Consider the following 21245-nt stretch of genomic DNA (forward strand, 5'->3'; position numbering starts at 1 on the left):
TTCTCTTATGCAAACTAAACAATCCCAAATCCTGCAACCTTTCCTCATAAGACAGGGTTTGCAGACCGGTCACCATTCTGGTCGCTCTTTCTGAACTTGCTCCAGTTTGTTGATGTCTTTTTTAAAATGTGGTGCCCAAAACTGGACACAATATTCCAGATGAGGTCTGACCAAAGAGGAGTAGAGGGAAATAATGACTTCACGTGATCTAGACTGTATGCTTCTGTTAATACATCCTAGAATTGCATTTGCCTTTTTTGCTGCTGCATCACATTGTTGACTCATATTCAGTCTGTGATCTATTAGTATACCCAAGTCTTTTTCACATGTGCTGTCACTAAGCCCAAGCTAGGGATGAGTAGGCCATGCATACAAGGATAGGGATGAGGAGTCATTCAGACCAGGATAGGATAGGATAGGATAGGATAGGGATGAGGGGGCCATTCATACCAAGATAGGGAACATGGGGATGAGGAGGCTGTGCAAGCCAGGATGGAGATGAGGTGTCAATACATACCTGACTTATTCTCGAGTCAATAAGTTTTCTCATTTTTTGTGGTAAAATTAGGTGCCTTGGCTCATACTCGAGTATACACGGTATATATATATATATATATATATATATATATATATACACACATCTATCTATATATTTAGTCGAGGCTTGGATTCTTATTAAACCTCAATCACCCTCCTTTCTGTTGGTATACAGTCTTTGAGTGCTAGACTTAAAGTGGAGACCTCACAGTGCATGGAGGTCTCCACCTTAAGTCTTGCACACAAAGATTGTATACCAACAGAAAGGAGGGTGGTCGAGGCTTGATAAGAATCCAAGCCACCATCATAGATGAAACAAGGAGCATACAGGAATACATCAGAGACAATGGCACCAAAAGATGAGAAGCTGAGGGAAAGCGTAAGGCCACAAAAACAGATCTGGAAGAAAGAAGAGGAACATGAAGCGTCATGGCAAGACAAGCTGCTGCATGGGATGTACCATTGAGAGATAATGGAGATGGCTGACATGGAGAAATCCTACCAATGTCTGGAGAAAGCTGGACTCAGAGATAGCACCAATAAGCAGCACGGTGGCTCAGTGGTTAGCAATGCAACCTTGCAGCGCTGGAATCCTGGGTTCAAAAATCCCACTAAAGACAACATCTGTAAGGAGTATGTATGTTCTCCCTGTGTTTGTGTGGGTTTTCTCTGGGTACTCCAGTTTCCTCCCACTCTCCAAAGAGATATTTAAAGGGGATTTAGATTGTGAGCCCCATTGGGGACAGTGATGATAATGTATGTAAAGCGCTGTGGAATAAGAGCTTGGCCCTGAGCTGATTCAATGAGCATGCCGATTTGTTAAATGCTTTTAATGTAAAAATAAATTTTAAGATTTTATGGGAGCTGGAGCGCTTATCTTCTTTTCTCATGCAGAAACCTTGCAGAGATTTCTGCTGGCAAATACACAACATGCGCACATAGCCTTAAAGGTTGGTGACAGAACAGAGCCTAATACACTGAGATCCAGACCAGGACTGTAAGTTCTGAATTGTTAAGAAATACATTGGGATAGAAAGCTTCATGGTCATTATTATCAATCAAGCAGAAGCCTAATTTCTTCATTTTCAAGAGACAATTTTTTGCTTCAACAACTTATGTTCAGCAATCTATTATACCTGTCTTGTATTGATATTTATTTAAAAAAATTATTTCAGGCCCCTCTTAAAATTTTTAAATGAATGAAAAGTTTAAGGGATTATTTCCATAATATGAATCACGCTCATTGACCTAAAATCCTAAAATAAATAAAGCTGTAACATGCAACCAGTTTCCAAAAGTGCTGTGAGCTGTATGCTATGTTGCTGCTATTATCCTCTTTAGGCTGGGGTCACTGTGATGTTGTCACATCTCCTGTTGTTTGTGGGCTGTTGCCCTTGTTTACATTCTTTGCCTAGTAACAGTGATGTAGGGGAGAGGAGGAGTCGGGGGGAGGGACGTAGAGAGGATAGGAAGTAAGGAGTAAAAAAAAGCACGGCCTGTGCAGCCAAGCACCAGCACATCAGCGTACGTCTCTGAATTCTTTATCGCCGACATCACAACACTACAACTGGCGACGAGGAAGCGTTCATTCATCAGCCACAGGTATTTCAGTCCCACGAACAGTCTACAAGGCTATCAGCACTCACTATGGCTTGTCTACCCGCATTTCCTGCTTTTGATGTGCATCAGTCCCAAGCAAACCTGGCAGTATCTTGGGATAAATGGCTAAAGCGATTCGAGATATTTCTGCAAGCCATGAATGTCTCTGATGATACCCGAAAAAAAGCCATGCTGTTACACTACGCAGGGGAGCAGGTTTACGATATATTCATTACTCTGCCGAATACAGGGGAGGACAAGGACTATGAGCTCAGCAAATCTGCGTTAAGCAAGCACTTCTCCCCTCACAGAAATCCGGCATTTGAAATTTTTAAGTTCAGGCAGTCAAAGCAGTCGCCAACAGAAAGCATGGCTGAGTATCATGTCCGGCTACGACACCTTGCAGCGCACTGTGAATTTGCGGAAGTAGACAAAGAAATCCAAATGCAGATCGTACAAGGATGTATTTCCTCCAAGTTAAGGAGACAAGCACTCAGAGACCCCACCATGACGTTAGCGAAGTTGCTAGATACAGCGCGTATAAATGATGCTGCAGACAAACAAGCTAAACTGATAGAGAACATCGAGCATGAGCCAGACGCGACATCTTCTATAGCAAAGCTTACACAGAAACCAAATGTGCCTCGCACGCAGGCAGCCACATGTTACAACTGCAGTGGATCGTATCCTCACCAGAATGTCTGCCCAGCAAAGGGAGGAACTTGTCATAATTGCGGAAAGCAAAATCATTTTGCAAAGGTGTGTAGATCCAAGCCACAATCTCCTCATACCACCGCACAACCTAGGCCACCAAAGATCCAAACACTGCAGATTAATGACGAGTCCCACAGCACCTATTTATTCTCCGTGACGGAAGAGGGATCTAATACTGTGCACGCAGTTACTAATCCAAAACGAGTAATCCTAGTGAATGGCAATCCAATAGAAGCCATGGTAGACACGGGGGCATCAGTCAACGTCATCAGTCATACTGTCTACAACCAGCTCCTAAACAAACCTACTCTACAAAGTACTAATATAAAGATTTTTCCTTATGGCTCAGCAGCTGCACTGCCCCTGTGCGGAAAATTTCAGTCAGAAGTTGCAGCTGAAGGAAAGTCCATCACTGACACCTTTTATGTGGTACAATGCTCTGCGGACACACTTCTCAGCTGTACCAGTGCAATATCTCTGGGCCTTGTGAACCTTGTCAACAGCATTACAGGTCCTTCGGCCCACCACATTATGCAGAAGTACCCAAATCTCTTTAAAGGCCTAGGTAAGCTAAAGGATGTTCAAATAAAATTGCATATAGATCCGTCAGTACAGCCCTCTATTCAGCCCCACAGGCGCATTCCATTCCATGTCCGCAAGCTTGTGGAGCAAGAACTGCAAGACCTGGAGGCGTCCGATGTCGTCGAACGCGTTGAAGGCCCGACCCCCTGGGTTTCACCAATCGTTGTTGCACCTAAACCGAAGCAGCCAGGTAAAATCCGACTATGTGTGGATATGCGCCACACCAATCGGGCGATCCAAAGAGAAAGGCACATCACGCCCACTATTGATGACATTCTCGCAGACCTGAATGGTGCGAAGGTATTTTCAAAAATTGACCTAAACTCGGGCTATCATCAACTTGAATTGCATCCAGACTCCAGGTACATTACAACTTTTAGCACGCATGTGGGCCTGCGCAGATTTAAGAGATTGAACTTTGGCATCTCATCGGCCGCAGAAATTTTTCAGAATATCGTCAGCCAGGTTCTGTCTGGCATTGCAGGAGTCCTCAACGTCAGTGATGATATTCTCATTTATGGCACAACCCAAGAGGAACATGACAATCGCCTAGAACAAGTGTTTCAAAGACTCCAAGCCTGCAATCTCACTGTCAATCCATCAAAATGTGAATTTAACCAAAAATCATTAACTTTTTTTGGATACATCTTTTCTGAACAAGGAGTTTCAGCTGACCCACAGAAAGTGGCTGCCATAAAATCGGCTAGCCCACCGCAAAATGTGTCAGATGTTCGCAGCTTCCTAGGACTGGTCACATACTGTGGGCGATTTATACCTGACCTAGCCACCGTTTCTGAACCTCTGCGAAAGCTCACAAAGAAAGACTCTCCGTGGACATGGGGTACTGAGCAGCAAGCAGCTTTTGACGCATTGAAAACCAACCTAACCAGCGACACTGTCATGGCCTATTTTGACCCGTCAAAACCCACACAGCTACTGGTGGATGCTAGTCCAGTAGGCCTAGGGGCAATTCTCACACAAGTGTCTAGCGCAGGCGACATATCCACAATCTCATATGCCAGCAAGACACTAACGGATACAGAGCAGCGATATTCACAAACTGAGAGAGAAGCCCTGGCAGTTGTGTGGGGGTGCCTTCATTTCCATTTATACCTTTTTGGACATCAATTCACAGTGATAACTGACCACAAGCCACTCGTTCCAATTTTCAATAAGCCCTCGTCAAAGCCTCCCCCGCGTCTTGAACGCTGGTTGCTCCGCTTACAGAACTATCATCTCCAGTTGAGATACGAGGCGGGAGCTGGAAATCCCGCAGACTATTTCTCGAGACATCCAGCACCACAGCCCACCACAGGCGACATCCCCGCGACGATTCTGGCGGAGGAGCATGTCAACTTTGTCGTCGCCCATTCGGTACCGAAAGCTATGACCATACAGGAAATTAAGCAAGCGCTGGATGCCGATCACCAACTTCAATTTGTGATAGAGATGGTTCGGTCCAAGAACTGGAGCAGTTTTCTCGCTGAGGCACGCCTTCACCCTCCTGATCAGGCTGGGTACCTGGAGGTTTTCTTTAACGCGAGACATTCACTATCAGTATCAGACTCAAATATGCTCTTAAGAGATAATCGCCTGGTGATACCTCAGAAACTTCAGAGCAGGTTACTGGATCTGGCGCATGAAGCTCATCAAGGGGTCGTGAAAACGAAGCAGCTACTTCGGGAGAAAGTGTGGTTTCCCGGACTTGACAAAAAGGTAGAGGCACTCGTTGAAACATGCATACCGTGCCAAGCCACTACAGTTGCCCATAGACGTGCACCATTACAAATGACACCCCTGCCAGCCGGCCCATGGATAGCTGTTAGCATCGATTTCTGCAGTCTACCAGATAGCTCCTATCTGCTGGTGATCATGGATGACTTTTCAAGGTTTCCAGTCACCGAACATGTTTCTACAACCTCGGCCAAGGCTGTTTTACCAAAATTAGACAAGATCTTCTCGGCATATGGCATACCTGAGATCGTGAAATCTGACAATGGACCGCCTTTTAATAGCACAGACTTTCAGTCCTTCGCAACCTACCTGGGTTTCACACACCGGAAAATAACTCCTTGCTGGCCTCAGGCCAACGGAGAAGTCGAACGATTCATGCAATCGCTCAACAAGACCCTAAGGATTGCTACCATGGAGCACAAGGACTTACAGCAAGAGTTGAACGCATTCCTCAGACAGTACAGGGCTACACCCCACTCTACAACGGGAATACCACCTGCAACGGCACTGTTCAACAGGCCCTTACGGGTCAAACTTCCAAGCATTCCAGCAATCTCCGTCCAGACCCCGATTTCTATTAATGACTCCATATCAAAGGAAAAGATGAAACGGTACGCAGATAAGCGCAACCATCGAGGCAGACAGCCGGCAATACAGGTGGGCGATTGGGTCCTGGCACAAAGGTTAAAAGCGACTAGCAAGTTTGCGTCACCGTACTATCCGGAACCCTTTCAAGTTATAGACGTTAAGGGCACCATGGTTACTGCCCGGAATCAAAGTCGTCAGGTCACACGAAATGTGTCCCACTTTAAAAAACTCCGGGGCCACGTCCCAAAAACCACGCCTATTGAGGAAGCGGAGAGCGACGACTTCCTGCCAGAGACTGGAGATGCCGTAAGCCTAACAGGGGATGCCTCCGGGGATACTCAGGGCTCATCTGGTGATGGGCTGTCTCACCGCTATCCGACTAGGACCTATCGAAGACCACCTGCCCACCTTACAGACTATGTTCTGCAGTGAGACTTAATGTTTGAACGACAATATTCTTCAAATGTTTCAGTTTTTTTTGTTGTGAGAAAAGAAGAGGTGTGATGTTGTCACATCTCCAGTTGTTTGTGGGCTGTTGCCCTTGTTTGCATTCTTTGCCTAGTAACAGTGATGTAGGGGAGAGGAGGAGTCGGGGGGAGGGACGTAGAGAGGAAGTAGGAAGTAAGGAGTAAAAAAAAGCACGGCCTGTGCAGCCAAGCACCAGCACATCAGCGTACGTCTCTGAATTCTTTATCGCCGACATCACGACACTACAGTCACACTTGCAACTGCAATGCGAGAAACTCTAGTCTCTCGCCTCAATACCCGACACTGTCGCCGGCACACGGGACCGGAGTGTGCTGCTGTAGTATTTGCAGGTATGCGGGATACAGTGACGAGACGGGAGAGGGGATGAACTTAAGGCTGTGTTCACACACAGCGTTTTTTTAGCGGTTTTTACCGCGGTTTTCACTATAAAACCGCTAAAAATAAGGTGCACAGTCATTTCTATGCATTTTGCACTTTTTGTGCACATTGATGCGTTTTTTACCGTGAAAAAACCGCATTGCGGTAAAAACCGCTGCATGCACATTAATTTTGCGTTTTTTCCGCGGTTTAGGCTTCTCCCATGCTTTTAGAAACCGCTGCGGTAAAAAACGCATCAAAAACGCGCAAAAATCGCACAAAAACCGCCGCGGAAAAATAGGTGCGGTTTCTGGGAAGGGATTCAGGTTTTTGTGCAGAAATTTTCTGCAACGTGTGCACTTAGCCTAAGATGTAACTTTTTATATATATTTGTCCCTATGGGGACTATCTTGAGTATCCAACAAGCTAACAGCAATTATCCAGGCAGGGATCAAAACAAGAATACACAGGTAACACAAACACGACTACCCGGTCGAGACCAGTAACCATAGGGCAGTGGTGTGGCCAACTACAGGTCCAGAAAACTATAGGTTATTAACTACAACATGTCACTTATCCTCCTCTGACGTCCGGCAGAGTGGTGGTGGATGCTATTTCGGCGTTTCAGCCGCTGGGCCCAACCGACGAGGATTTGGCACAGACTTAGGGCGTTCCTACGCCCAGGCGGAGTGGAAGCACAACAGGTCCCTGTAGAGTTCCTCTGCATTGCGCCTCCCAGTGGAGGCGGGATGGTGTTGGCCGGGGCCCGAGGCGTGTAGGCCGCAACCACAGGTTGGGGCCGGGCAGCGGTGGGCGCGGGTGGCAGTGAATAAGTGGCAGTGAATAAGCAGCAGCCGCGGGCTGGGATCGGGCTGTGATGGCCGTGGGCGGCGGCGAGTAGGCCGCAGCCGGGGGCTGGAGTCGAGCCGCAGAGGCCACGGGTGGCAGCGGACAGTGAGTCTCTCTCCGTTCCCTCCAGTCGCTGCTCTCTTCTTCTAGCTCTCGCTCTGGCTCTCTGGCGCCCTCTAGCCTTCCTGCTTCTCCTCTCCCGCTCTGTCGAGAACCTTGGTGACAGTCCCCATGGTTCCGGTCCGTTTACACAGCGGGGACTCCCCCTCCTACATTGCTGCGTGTATTACTAATTTGCAGTTGTGTGGTCCTTCACCTAGCTGGTTGTTCTATTGCTTCTGATGTACAGTATATCCAACAACACACTGTTTATGGCTGTGTAAGCTCTCTCTGCTCTTATTACATCCATCTCTTAGGCTACTTTCACACATCCGGTGTTTTGTCTCCGGCGCCGTGCGGTGAAAAGCCGTACTGTCGGATCCGGGCTGCAGCGCAGACACCGGATTTACATGCGTCGCTTGATACAGCTTCGACCGGATTTAAAGGAGAGAGAGAGAAAATATATATTTGGCATTCGCCGGGCACTTCTGGGGTTAAAACTCACAGTGTCCGGGCATGCGCTCTTTAAAAAGCCATTCCGGCGCTGCAAGAAAACGTATCAGGGAACGTTTTTGGCAGACGCCAGACGGCGCATGTTTGCCGTATCCAGCAGACGCCAGGCACCGCATGTCCATCCGGCATGATGCGGCGATCATTACATTCTATGTGAAAAAAACGGATCCGATTCCGGATCCGGTTTTTACAATTTTCGCCGCATCGTGCCAAATTACTAAAGACAGATGTGTGAAAGTAGCCTTAGTGTTAATGAGCATAGAAGTGAAGGTTCTTCAGGGTGGGCAGATCACACAAGGTGCATTGATGCTAAAGTATACCAGGTGAGGCCCTGGCCCATTAATTTGGCTGGCAGTACCCATTGAAAAAAGGTCATTGCGTCTTACAACTGTTATCTATCTAGCTCCTCAGAGCGTTAATAAAGATAACGACTGTCCCACCAGTCATTCTACTAGGCCATAGGAAACACCAGCAATATGGCCTACAAGGTGCGGAAACCTTAGTGTAGGCCGACACAATGCGATTAAATTACCCGACCTGTGCAATGTCATGTGTAGAAACACAGACACTGCGCAGTGGTTTCATCTCCAAAGTTGTGGCTTGATATGGACAGAGCCTTAGCAGCACATAGAAGCACAGTTTTGTGGAGTCTTTTATAGTTTGAAGCATTGTTTTGTATTTTTTGCTTTTATTTACAGGTCGTCCCTTTGACCCACATTTTTTGCTGAATACTTCAGTTAGCAATATAATCAGTTCCATAGTGTTTGGGGACAGATTTGAGTATGATGATGAAAAGTTCAATAAACTTCTGCGCGTCTTTGAAGATGCCTTAAAAGCAGAAAGTGGGTTTTTTGCTCAGGTAAGAAAACTATATATTTATTTATGTTTGTATATTTTTTATTTGTATTTGTTCATTGCTTAGGTTACTGACCTCCTCTGCAACCTCTGAGTGGCTGGTTACCTCGATTAAAGAGATTTTTCATTGTTTGACATAATGAAAATGTAACACAAAGTACACTTGTAGGTGTGTTATTTTCTGAATCACTAATTTGCTTATTTAGTGAGTAAGTGCTATTGGTTCGCACGATATCTGGAGTAAATGGGCATTTACACAGAAAGATAATTGTGAAGAAACGTTGTTAAAAACGCTCATTTCACGATTATCTTGCCATATAAATAGGCTGTCGATCGCCGCATAAATGAGCAAAATCTTGTTCATTGGTTAAAATGATCTTTTGGGCAGCACAAAAAAATCTATGGCATCATTGATGATTCTTTTTGCGGGCAGCACAAAAAGAGTCAGCTGTGATCCCGTGCTGCAATGTCTGAATACTGTGGTATGATCAGACCATGTTCCTGTACGACAATAAAAAAAGAAGACAGAGCCCCAGACCGTGGTGAAGAAATAAGTCTTACATTTATTCTGCCTCCTGTGGCGACGTTTCGTCAGAGACCTTTTTCAAGCATGTTCCTGTATGGTCAGACACAGCCATTACACTCTACATACAGTAGCAGTGCACATGTATAGGATTATCTTGGCAGAGGAACATTTTTTTTAAACACATTCAATTGTGGAAATTCTTATTATTCAAGTATCTATTGATAAAAATGTACTTTTGTTCGAGGGAAAACTCCTTTAAACTCTTAACGTCCAATGAGTTCGTCATTGGGCGCCTTCCCCTGTTTGGTGCGGGCTCCAGTGATGAGCCCGCACCTTTTCTGGCACATGACAGCTGATCTGATCAGCCTGCATGTGCCCGCAACAGCCGTGGGTGGAATCGCGAATCAGCTGCGGCTGTTAACATGTTAAATGCTGCTGGAAAACGCTGACACGTGCAGGAAGTGCGTCATTACCTCCTCCCATCGGCGCCCGTGTCACATGACTGTGGGTCGCCGATGGGTTGGCATGACAACCCGGGGTCAGCAGGAGACCCCTGTGCTTGTCATAATCGGATAGCAATGAGCACCGCCCAGTGGTTGGCACTCATAGTAAGTGAGCATATCTGCTACATAGAGCAGGGCTGCATCTACTCTATGTAGCACAAGTGATCGGATAATCGCAGCTTCTAGTCTCCCATGGGGACTATTGAAGCTATTAAAAAGTTAAAAAAATATGAAAGTTCAAATCACCGTCCTTTTGCCCCATTCAAAATAAAACAATAAAAAAATTAAATATACACATATTTGGTATTGCCTCTTTCAGAATCGCCAGATCTATCAATATAAAAAAAGAATTAATCCAATCAGTAAAAGGCGTAGCAAGACATGAAATTGAAACGCCAGGATTACTTTTTTTGGTTGCTGCAACATTGCAATAAAATGCAATAACGGGCAATCAAAAGATTGTATACACACCAAAATGGTATCAATAAAAACGCCAGATCGGCATGCAAAAAATAAGCCCTCACCCAGCCCCAAATCCTGAAACATGGTGACGCTACTGGTCTGGGAAAATTACATTTTTTTTTGTTTGCTTGTTTTTTTCACCACTTAAATAAAAAAGAACCTGGAGAATCATAATCGCAGGTCAGTTTTAGCATTTAGTGAACATGGTAAAAACAAAAATCCAAAAAACATTGTGGAATTGTACTTTTTTGCAATTTCACCACATTTGGAATTTTATTTTCCTGTTTTCCAATACATGATATTGTAAAATCAATGGTGCTATTCAAAAGTACAACTCGTCCCGCAAAAAACAAGCCCTAACATGGCCCAAAAAAATGGAAACGCAAAAATGGAACTACCCCTGGTCCTTAAGGGGTTAAACAACATTTGGAGAGGCCCAGACCTCAATTTGGTCTGTTTTGTGAGGCCTGTGCATCATATTGGATTGCATAATTATTATTATTATTTATTATTATAGCGCCATTTATTCCATGGCGCTTTACATGTGAGGAGGGGTATACATAATACATACAAGTACAGTAATCTTAAACAATACAAGTCACGACTGGTACAGGATGAGAGAGGACCCTGCCCGCGAGGGTTCACAATCTACAACGGGATGGATGAGGATACAGTAGGCGAGGGTAGAGCTGGACGTGCAGCGGTTTGGTGGATCGGTGGTTACTGCAAGTTGTAGGCTTGTCAGAAGAGATAGGTCTTCAAGTTCTTTTTGAAGGTTTCCATGGTAGGTGAGAGTCTGATATGTTGTGGTAGAGAGTTCCAGAGTAGGGGGGATGCGCGGGAGAAATCTTGTATGCGATTGTGGGAAGAGGAGATAAGAGGGGAGTACAGAAGGAGATCTTGTGAGGATCGGAGGTTTCGTGCAGGTAAGTACCGGGAGACTACGTCACAGATGTACGGAGGACTCAGGTTGTGGATAATGAGATCCAAATAGGAAAAGATGAGAATCTGTAAATTAAAAGGTTTATCCAGGACTATTTTTTTATTGTTTTGGGCCTACAAACTAACAGGCAGGTAGTTGCACACTACATGCCTTCTCTACCCGGTGCTCACACAGAGTGGTTATTGATCGCTCCTGCCGGTGATTCAGCACCGTCAACATAGCAGAGTGGAAGAGAAGCTGCTGCTCTATTGACGTGACGTCAGCAGAAATAGCTGAATTGCCTGTAGGAGTGCACTATCACCGCTCTGTGCTGGCAGAGCTTGGTGCCAGACACAACAGACAGTTAGGTAGCAACTACCTGGTTGTTAGTTTTTAGGCTCATAGGAAAAAAAATAGTCCTGGGTAAACCTTTTTAAGGGTTAATCTGGCACTGCACAACTACTGATGCAGAAGGAAGTCACATGCATGAATACCAGTCAGGACATGTGTACGATCTGTCATGAGTGTGGCTGGAGAACTCGCTTAACTTATTAATACATTTGAGATCTGCTCATGCTCCGATTCCGGCCCCATTCTACTGAAGACCAAGCATGGAACTAAAGATCCGAAGATAAGACATGGAATCTCACACTGTGCCCATGCCCCATGGCCCACCCTAAGATGACGAAATTTCAAAACTGAGGCAGGTCACTGAAAAATCAGTAACCCGTAGAAACACAAGAGGCAGATGGCGGGGCCGGAGCAGAAGACCCTACCCCTCCAGGTCTGCCCCAATTTATAGTAGTTGTCATCAGAAGAAAACTTAAAACCATGATTAAAAATTAACCACTGATCAGATTCCTTCAATTCATCCAATGTAATAATGATATTATGGTCATACTTTTATTTTATAGTGCTAAATCCTGCTTACAGGTTCCCTTTAACCCTCAACACCTAGATCTGGATATATAACATATATATTCTTTTGGTAGGTGATCTCCGCTATTCCTTGTTTGCGGCACATACCTGGGTTGGTGGAGAAGGTTTTTCAACCTCAAATCTACATGACAGCATATGTTTCAGACATGATTTCAGAGCAAAGAAACACTTGGGACCCTGGATACACAAGACATTTCATTGATGCTTTTTTGCTGGAAATGGAGAAAGTAAGTGTTCTGTCCTTGCTGGACGTTACTCTGGGTTGTGTGTAGTCTGACTGACCTGTTCTCCAAAAAATGAGAAGTCTGGAAAGAAGAAATCTGTAGAATTGACAAAAGGCAATGGAGGAAAAAGCATGAAGATACACAGGTAAAAAGTCCATCATTTTACAAAACAGCGTCAACCTAACATGTGGGAGCCAGTCTACGGGTTACAGCTTCTGAACGTGCTGTAGGCAGTCAGTGCAGACAACAGTGTACATGTTACTTGTGGAAAGGGGGTTCAGGAGATCACAAGTGAGCTGTCCTGAAAAATGGTGGATGTGGTATTTCTTCCACTATACACGCTGTAATATCTGGTTTCTTTCTCCTCATTTCTCCTTTTTTAAGTATAGCTATGGCAAAGGAACAAAACACTGACAGGCAAAGTCATAAACTAGACAGAGTGTTTATACGCTGTACGCATACAGTTTTTTTTTATACAGTATCTTTACTTTGCAGTTTTTATCCACTTGTTTTTTTCCTCTCCTTCTAAGAGAAAAACTTTTTTTTTTCATTTTTCTGTAAACGTAGCTGCATGAGATCTTTGTTTTATTTTGCTGGCCAAGATGTTGTTTTGAATGACATTATTAATTTTACCATACAATGTACCAGGAATTGAATACAATTCTGTTATTGCTTTTTGAATTTTTATAATGCCTTTATTGTACTGAGAAAGTGACCTGGAAATCTGATTCTTTAGATCAATAGAATTACAGTGATACCAAATTATATATATATATATACACTGCTCAAAAAAATAAAGGGAACACTTAAATAACACATCCTAGATCTGAATGAATGAAATATTCTCATTGAATGAATACTTTGTTCTGTACAAAGTTGAATGTGCTGACAACAAAATCATACAAAAATCATCAATGGAAATCAAATTTATTAACCAATGGAGGCCAGGATTTGGAGTCACACACAAAATTAAAGTGGAATGTAATGTCCTTAATACAAGTCAAAAGGATGCTCTGTAGTGTGTGTGGTCTCCACGTGCCTGTGTGACCTCCCTGTGCCTGTATGACCTCCCTACAACGCCTGGGCATGCTTCTGATGAGGCGGCGGATGGTCTCCTGAGGGATCGCCTCCCAGACCTGGACTAAAGCGTCCACCAACTCCTGGACAGTCTGTAGTGCAACGTGACATTGGTAGATGGAGCGAGACATGATGTCCCAGATGTGTTCAATCGGATTCAGGTCTGAGGAATGGGCGGGCCAGTCCATAGCTTCAATGCCTTCATCTTGCTGGAACTGCTGACACACTCCAGCCACATGAGGTCTGGCATTGTCCTGCAATAGGAGGAACCCAGGGCCAACCGCACCGGCATCACAAGGGGTCTGAGAATCTCATCTCGGTACCTAATGGCAGTCAGGCTACCTCTGACGAGCACATGGAGGGCTGTGCGGCCCTCCATAGAAGTGCCACCACACACCATTACTGACCCACTGCCAAACCTGGCATGCTGAAGGATGTTGCAGGCAGCAGATCGCTCTCCATGGCGTATCCAGACTGTCACGTCTGTCACATGTTCAGTGTGAACCTGCTTTCATCTGTGAAGAGCACAGGGCGCCAGTGGCGAATTTGCCAATCCTGGTGTTCTGTGGCAAATACCCAGCATCCTGTGTAGGGTCTGAGCAGGTTCTCAGGACGCAGTGACGAGACACGAGTCAGGGTATGGGTTGTATAATCAACTTTTATAACTTGGAGCCGCTGGTGGCCATGCTGAGCCAGTAAACAGAGGTAACAACAATTTGTCCTCGCAGTGACTCAAAACAATAAAACAATATCTTTATATTAACTGGGAGCAACCCGGCTAGTCCGGGTATCGAAAGATGGAGTATGACAAACTAGGGTACTTATTACTATAGGTCACTTATCCTTCCATGCGTCGCTCGAAGTCGCAGATATGGCCACTTAGAGGTCGCTTATGCTGTCACCTCGACACCTCGGAGTCCCGGGAAGGTTTGGGCACAACAGGCCCTGGGGAACCTATGCCGGTGGGGCGCAACAGGCCCTGAAGAAACTGTGCCGGTGGGGCGCAACAGGCCCTAAAGAAACTGTGCCGATGGGGCGCAACAGGCCCTGAAGAAACTGTGCCGTTGGGGCGCAACAGGCGTCTCCTTGCGGCTCTAGTCTCACCGCGGAGTTATGACTCAATCTCTAACTATAACCGTTCACCAACCTCTGCTCAGGGTCCCTTAGCAAACCGGACGGGGGGCCTCTACTGCCACCGGTAGCGAAGTGGCGCCCCCTGGGGCCGGTGATGACAGGGCCGCAGCTGTGGGAGAAGGCAGGGGGGCAGTGTCCTGACCGCGGTAAAGGAATCGTCTGTAGTCGCAGCCGTCACTGGATGTCGTGGACTTGTCACAACAGGGCGGGAAACAGCGGGGGCAGCTGTATGCGACCATATGAGGGGAGGGGCCGCCGGTGAAAGGCTCTCACGTGTTACTTGTCGGTGAGTGCACAGCTTCCCTTCCACAGGCCACTGTCGGTCTCTCCAAAGCACACCGTCCTCTCCCTCGGTCCTCTCTCTCACACCGCTTCCTGTCTGACGTCCGGCTCTCTGTCAACTGCCACTTCAGCGCGCCCCCTGCTCCCTTTAAGCTTGCCCCGCCCCCTGTTTCCCTGACAACTTCAGTCAAGTCTTTCCTTTTACTGTCCTCCCAGTATCATTCCCTCAGGAACCCTGATGGCGGTCCCCTGGGTACCTGCCCTTTCACTGCCTGGGAGTCCTCCTCCCCACACCTGCACGGTGATGGGCTGTGAGCACAACCCCCATCTGTGGACGTCGGGAACTCAGGCCATCCTCATGGACTCGGTTTCTGACCATTTGTGCAGGCACATGCACATTTGTGGCCTGCTGGAGGTCATTTTGCAGGGCTCTGGCAGTGCTCCTCCTGTTCCTCCTTGCACAAAGGCGGAGGTAGCAGTTCTGCTGCTGGGTTGTTGCACTCCTTTGGGCTCCTCCACATCTCCTGGTGTACTGGCCTGTCTCCTGGTAGCACCTCCAGCCTCTGGACACTACGCTGACAGACACAGCACACCTCCTTGCCCCAGTTCACATTGATGTGCCATCCTGGATGAGCTGCACTACCTGAGCCACTTGTGTGGGTTGTAGAGTCCGTCTCATGCTACCACGAGTGTGAAAGCACAACCAACATTCAAAAGTGACCAAAACATCAGCCAGAAAGCATTGGTACTGAGATGTGGTCTGTGGTCCCCACCTACAGAAACACTCCTTTATTGAGGGTGTCTTGATAATTGCCAATAATTTCCATCTGTTGTCTATTTCATTTGCACAACAGCATGTGAAATTGATTGTCAAAGAGTGTTGCTTCCTAAGAGGATAGTTTGATTTCACAGAAGTTTGATTTACTTGGAGTTATATTCTGTTGTTTAAGTGTTCCCTTTATTTTTTTGAGCAGTGTGTGTGTGTATATATATATATATATATATATATATATATATATATATATATATATATATATATAAAATATCTTTTATTCATACTATTATGGGACACAGCAACTGAAAAATTGCACTTTTGGTATTTCAATTTGTTATTTTCTTTGTGGATTTTACCACAATGGTCATGTAATTTTCCATATTTCGATAGCTTGTAATTGTAGAGATGCAGTGATACCAATGTGTTTATTTTTTCTCTTTCTTTTTAAAGGAAGAAAACGTAGGGTGATTCAAATTGTTATCTACTTTTTAAAAAAGCAACAACTTCTTACTGTATTTTTGTTCACTTCCTTATTGGACTAGAATATGCAATCTCTTATTCTATATATTGCAAATACTAAGAAATGTAGTGTGCAGCTAAAATCACAGTCTTTTATGAATTCCAGCCTATGGCTAGGCTTCACAGGATTACCAACATCATGGCAGCCACGCTGGCTTCAGTATGACAATCTCTTGGTACTGTGCTATGAAGTTGTAAGTGGGGGTGTGCAAAACGATGCAATTAAAATGCTGTTGTCAAAGATTTATAGAGACTTTTAAAGGATCACTGCTGTGGATGCTGGCTAGGTTAAGTGGCCGGCATGTGCTGTGTGTGAAGTGGGCTCACCTCCTGAGCCTGCTGTGTACACAGATAACTGAGATAGGATGTACAGATACATTCCTATGCTGGAGACATGAAAGTAAGATTTTTATATTTACTGTTCATATTGGGATAAGAACTACTGACCAAGACACAGAGGAGATTAGGATTGATTTACACACATACAGAGTTTTCTACTGAGCACTGCGTCAAATCCCCCCAAAACAGGATTTTGAGCCCTGACAGTGCCCCCACAAAGCCATTAATTTGAATGAAGCTGACAGAGTTATGATGGACAATGGGGTGAACTGTATTTATTTTACTCACATATGGCACCATTAATTCCACAGGGACTTTACTGACATTATCAGCACTGTCCCCTTTGGGGCTCACAATCTAGATTCCCTATCAGTATGTCTTTGGAGTGTGGGAGGAAACCGGAGGAAACCCACGCAAACACGGGGAGAACATACAAACTCCTTGCAGATGTTGTCCCTGGTGGGATTTTAACTCAGGACCGCAAAATTACAAGCCTAACCACTGAGCCACCGTGCTGCCCACATATGTCTGAAGCTAGCCTTAGATGCAACAAAACGTGAAAGAAAACAATTGTCAAATATTTCCTAAAAAATAGCTAGTAAATAAACATTAATATATTTCTTTATTGTCTGCATTTTCATAGGCAAAGGATGATAAAGACAGCAGTTTTAATGAAAAAAGCCTTGTGGTCACCACAATTGATTTGTTTACAGCTGGCATAGAAACTACAACTACCACATTGAGATGGGCTCTCCTGTTCATCATCCTCTACCCAGAGGTCCAGCGTAAGTAGCTCCAGGTATCTGCTTCCAAGATATTAACGATTGGAGGTAGTGAACATTGTGCAGTCAGGCTATAGCACAGAACTGAAGGCGTTGTGTGGTTTAGATCTTCTATTTTCATAGTAGGTGGATCCGGGATTTGGATGTTTCGCCCCCAGCAGTTCGCCCCCATGTACATTTCGCTCCTGCACATTTCGTCCCCAGCAGCGAAATGATAGGGGCGAAATATACCTGGGGGCGAAATGCTGGGGCAAATTGCTGGGGGCGAACTGCTGGGGGCAGCTCCCTAAAAACAGAAATGACAAAAGGAATTTCCGTTTGCAAATGTGAACGTAGCCTTAAAGGGAATCTGTCAAAAGGTTTTTGCTACCTCATCTGAGAGCAGCATAATGTTGGATAAGAGACCATGATTCCAACGATGTACCACTTACTTTACTGGGTTGAGCAGTTGTGACACAATCACAGTTCTTAGATGTAGCTTGTAGCAGAGCTCAGAAAGCTGACCCTGCCCACACCAGGCTCTGTGTGTATTGTCTATTGACAGTAAGCTGCTAATCAGAGGAGGGGATGTGGTCTGACCACTTGGCATGGGGAGCTATTCTGGGCAGTGATAATCTCTTGGTGATAAACATTTACTGTATGGAAACAACAGCACAAAGCCTAATGAGTGATACATCCCTGAAATCTGCTGACAGCTTGCTGACAGATTTCCTTTAAATACCAACCCAGAAACTTTTTGTTAACCCATGTTTAATTTTTCTTTTCTTGGCATGGTAACTAATGCTAACATTGTAATACATTCGTATTTAGGGAGAATTCACAAAGAAATTGATGAAGTGATTGGCAGAAATAGAAAGCCGACAATGACACACGTCCAGAGCATGCCTTACACCAATGCCGTCATCCATGAAGTTCAACGCTGCGGGGATATTTTTCCAGTCGCTGCTCATCATATGTCATATAGGAACACAGAAATAGGTGGATATTTCATCCCAAAGGTAACACTTTACATTTATGTATGTTAGGTATGGTAAATTACTTAATATTCTTCCTTCCTGGGATGTTTGTATCAAAATAATGATCACAATCAAATTACTTCTTTTTTCCCACAGATCAATGGAAAAATATTGCTTGAATAAAAAAAATAGAAAAAGTCTGTACAAAGTGATCTACAATAGTTACAATTTTTAACCATGTAGGCCATGTTTGCAAAATGTATTCTTGATGTTCTGCTCTAGTTGACTGACAGGTCTTTCTCTTTGTCTATGCAATGGTAAAGACATGTCAGTTAAAGGGATTGTGTAGGGAGAAGACGGTGGGTACCTGCCTCAGACTAGTCAATCTGAGACATTATCCCAGGGAATCTGTCACCAGGTTTTTGCTACTCTATCTGAGAACAATAATAAACATACCACCCAAACCCATTTCCTACCACGTAGGATGGGTAACACTATGCATAGTTCATGATCATACTGAACCCATAGTGATTAGACTACAAGAACAATCAATAGTGTCGAACAAGAAGATAAAAAAAGATTTTTTATTGCAAAATACCACAAATACATACAAGAGATAATAATAGATCGTTGGTGCCTCAAACCAGACAAAAGGAGGAGTCAGGTAAAGGAGGACAAATACTAACAGCCAAAATACTCAGAGTGGATCCTGTCACTTGGTACATATAGTATACGGACCTCAAATATGTTGCACAAAAAATATGCTCATTGAGTTAAAAAGACCTCAGAACATGGAGTAAGTTATTACAGTGCTATACTAATAATAAGATGCAAGTGCATAATTCAAAAAGCACAGATGTCATACACATGTCCACATACATCTGTCAATGACAGCTTATCTAAATTGTACCATAAGTCTCCAGCCCAAGCTGGAAGCTATCAAAAACGGTCAGTGCAGCTCATTAGCCTAAACAAAGTGAGAGGTCCGGTTTAAACCCCAATACCTGGGATGGCAGTCCCCGCACAGTAAGATGTCAAATGACAACCTGCTCCTCCGAACCCCGACGCGCATTTCACACTGCAGGTGCTTCTTCCTTCCTTCTTCCTTATCTGAGAGCAGCACAATTCAGTGGCAGAGACCCTGATGTCACTGACTGGGCTACTTTCTACAGTTTCGATAAAATCTCTGTTTTCTGAATATGTGAAAAATCACAGACATCTGAATGAGGCTTTGAACAAATCTGGCTGCAATCACACAAGTGTCCTGTTTCATGCTGCTGCCCGTAGTTTAGCCAGTATGAATCTGATGACTAGTACCTTAACACCTTCCCACAAAATTACACAATTGTGTGGCGCCCCTGAGGCTCAGTCGCCACAGAGGTACTGCACCTTCCCCTAAGGTGTGGTGCCCCACCATCCAGGTAGGCTGGGGGCTCCTTACCATGCTCCAACACTCGCACCCCACACAATAGAGTAGTTCAGCAAAACCACATTGCGGCTTCTTGCTTAGAGTGAAGCAGAGCACCTTTGGTGGTTCCCTGCTTGGAACACTAGACGTGCTGGGAGGTGGGTGGAGTTCAGAATATATATTTAAGAGCAGGACAGTTCCAGGATTGGGGGGAGTTGAGTCCAGAGGTGGAGTAGAGAGGAAGCCACTCAGGAGGAGTAGGGATCCCTGGAAGAGGGATGGAGGAAGGAGTGCTGCAGCTGCCTCAGTGACCTGAGCCAGCTGGCACGGGAAAGGAAAGAAGGAGAAGGACATTGAACCGAAGCCTGAGCTTCCATAGAAGGGAAAGGACAAGTACGGAACGTAGGAGTAACGGGAACATAGAGGACGGGGGTTAGTGGAAGAACCCTGCCTAGAAGTTCTAAGCGCAAGGCCGGGGCCCGGTCCCCGAGGTTGTATGGACACTAATGGTTCTGCAACAGACACCGGTGGAGTAGTGGGCTGTAAATGCACTACTCCCATCTAAGACTTGAGGGCACAACAGCAACACAGATAGTGAGCCGGGACTTAGGAGTAGAGAGTCCCCGAAGCAGGCTACAGCTGTCTGCCGTGCAAGTAGAGTTCTTGGGAACATCTATCAGGAGGAACTCCAGTGTAACACAGTACTAGGAGATCTTCACACTTAAGGCGCTATATAGGAGACGTTCAGAAAGGTACATGTTGGTGGAGTGTTGGAGGGGAGAATCCTAACTTGCCCGGAGGTTGATTGAGTCTCTGACCCGGAGGACACGGCCCAGAGGCAGGCACCTGTGTGTGTACAAAGGACTGTGAGTAAAGCTTTGGAACTACAAGCCTCGGTGTCCTCCATTCATTTGTGCTCTAACACATTAAAGCACTGCTACAGCTGGATACCATTCTCCACACCGCCTGCACGTCTCCTCTTCCATTGCTTCCATGCTGCCCTGGGGCTACAGCTTCACCTGTGGGGAGCTACACCATCTAGGCTGCAACACACCACCAGCCCCAGAGGATCTGCATGCAGCGTCGGCCTAACATCCTACTTGCCGAGCACCACAGGTGGCGTCACAAACTATTCCATTAACTACATTCCACCATTTACATTCCCCTGTTGCTTGGGCGCCCGGGGCCACGGTCCGGGTCACCACTGCTGTGACACATCCCACTGACACTGGCTCGGTACCGAGTACCCCACAGCCCTGGGAGGGCGACCCATAAATATGTGGCGCCCCTGAGGCTTCAGTTGCCACAGAGGTACTGCACCTTCTCCTAAGTTGTGGTGCCCCACCATCCAGGTAAGGTGGGAACTCCTGACCACACTCCACACCTGCATTCCACACACAGGATAGTTCAGTGGGGGCCACCTAACAGCTTCAGGCTGGGGGTTAGCAGAGCACCCCTCGTGGAACCCTGCTTCGTAACAC

General features: G+C 45.6%; 1 protein-coding gene across 2 annotated transcripts in view; it reads left to right on the forward strand.

Moving 5' to 3' along the window:
• The window catches only part of LOC141098683 (cytochrome P450 2D15-like), a 110393-nt gene that overhangs the window by 43816 nt on the left and 45332 nt on the right, over positions 1-21245 (forward strand). For both annotated transcript variants that reach the window (XM_073586646.1, XM_073586645.1), the window contains exons 4-7: positions 8760-8920; positions 12322-12495; positions 17262-17403; positions 18211-18398. In XM_073586646.1, coding sequence (XP_073442747.1) covers positions 8760-8920; positions 12322-12495; positions 17262-17403; positions 18211-18398 — 665 coding nt within the window. The remainder of the gene's footprint in view (positions 1-8759; positions 8921-12321; positions 12496-17261; positions 17404-18210; positions 18399-21245) is intronic.

The sequence above is a fragment of the Dendrobates tinctorius genome, unplaced genomic scaffold (genome assembly GCF_039654945.1).
Source record: "Dendrobates tinctorius isolate UK_male_01 unplaced genomic scaffold, ASM3965494v1 ptg000094l, whole genome shotgun sequence".
Lineage (NCBI taxonomy): Eukaryota > Metazoa > Chordata > Amphibia > Anura > Dendrobatidae > Dendrobates > Dendrobates tinctorius.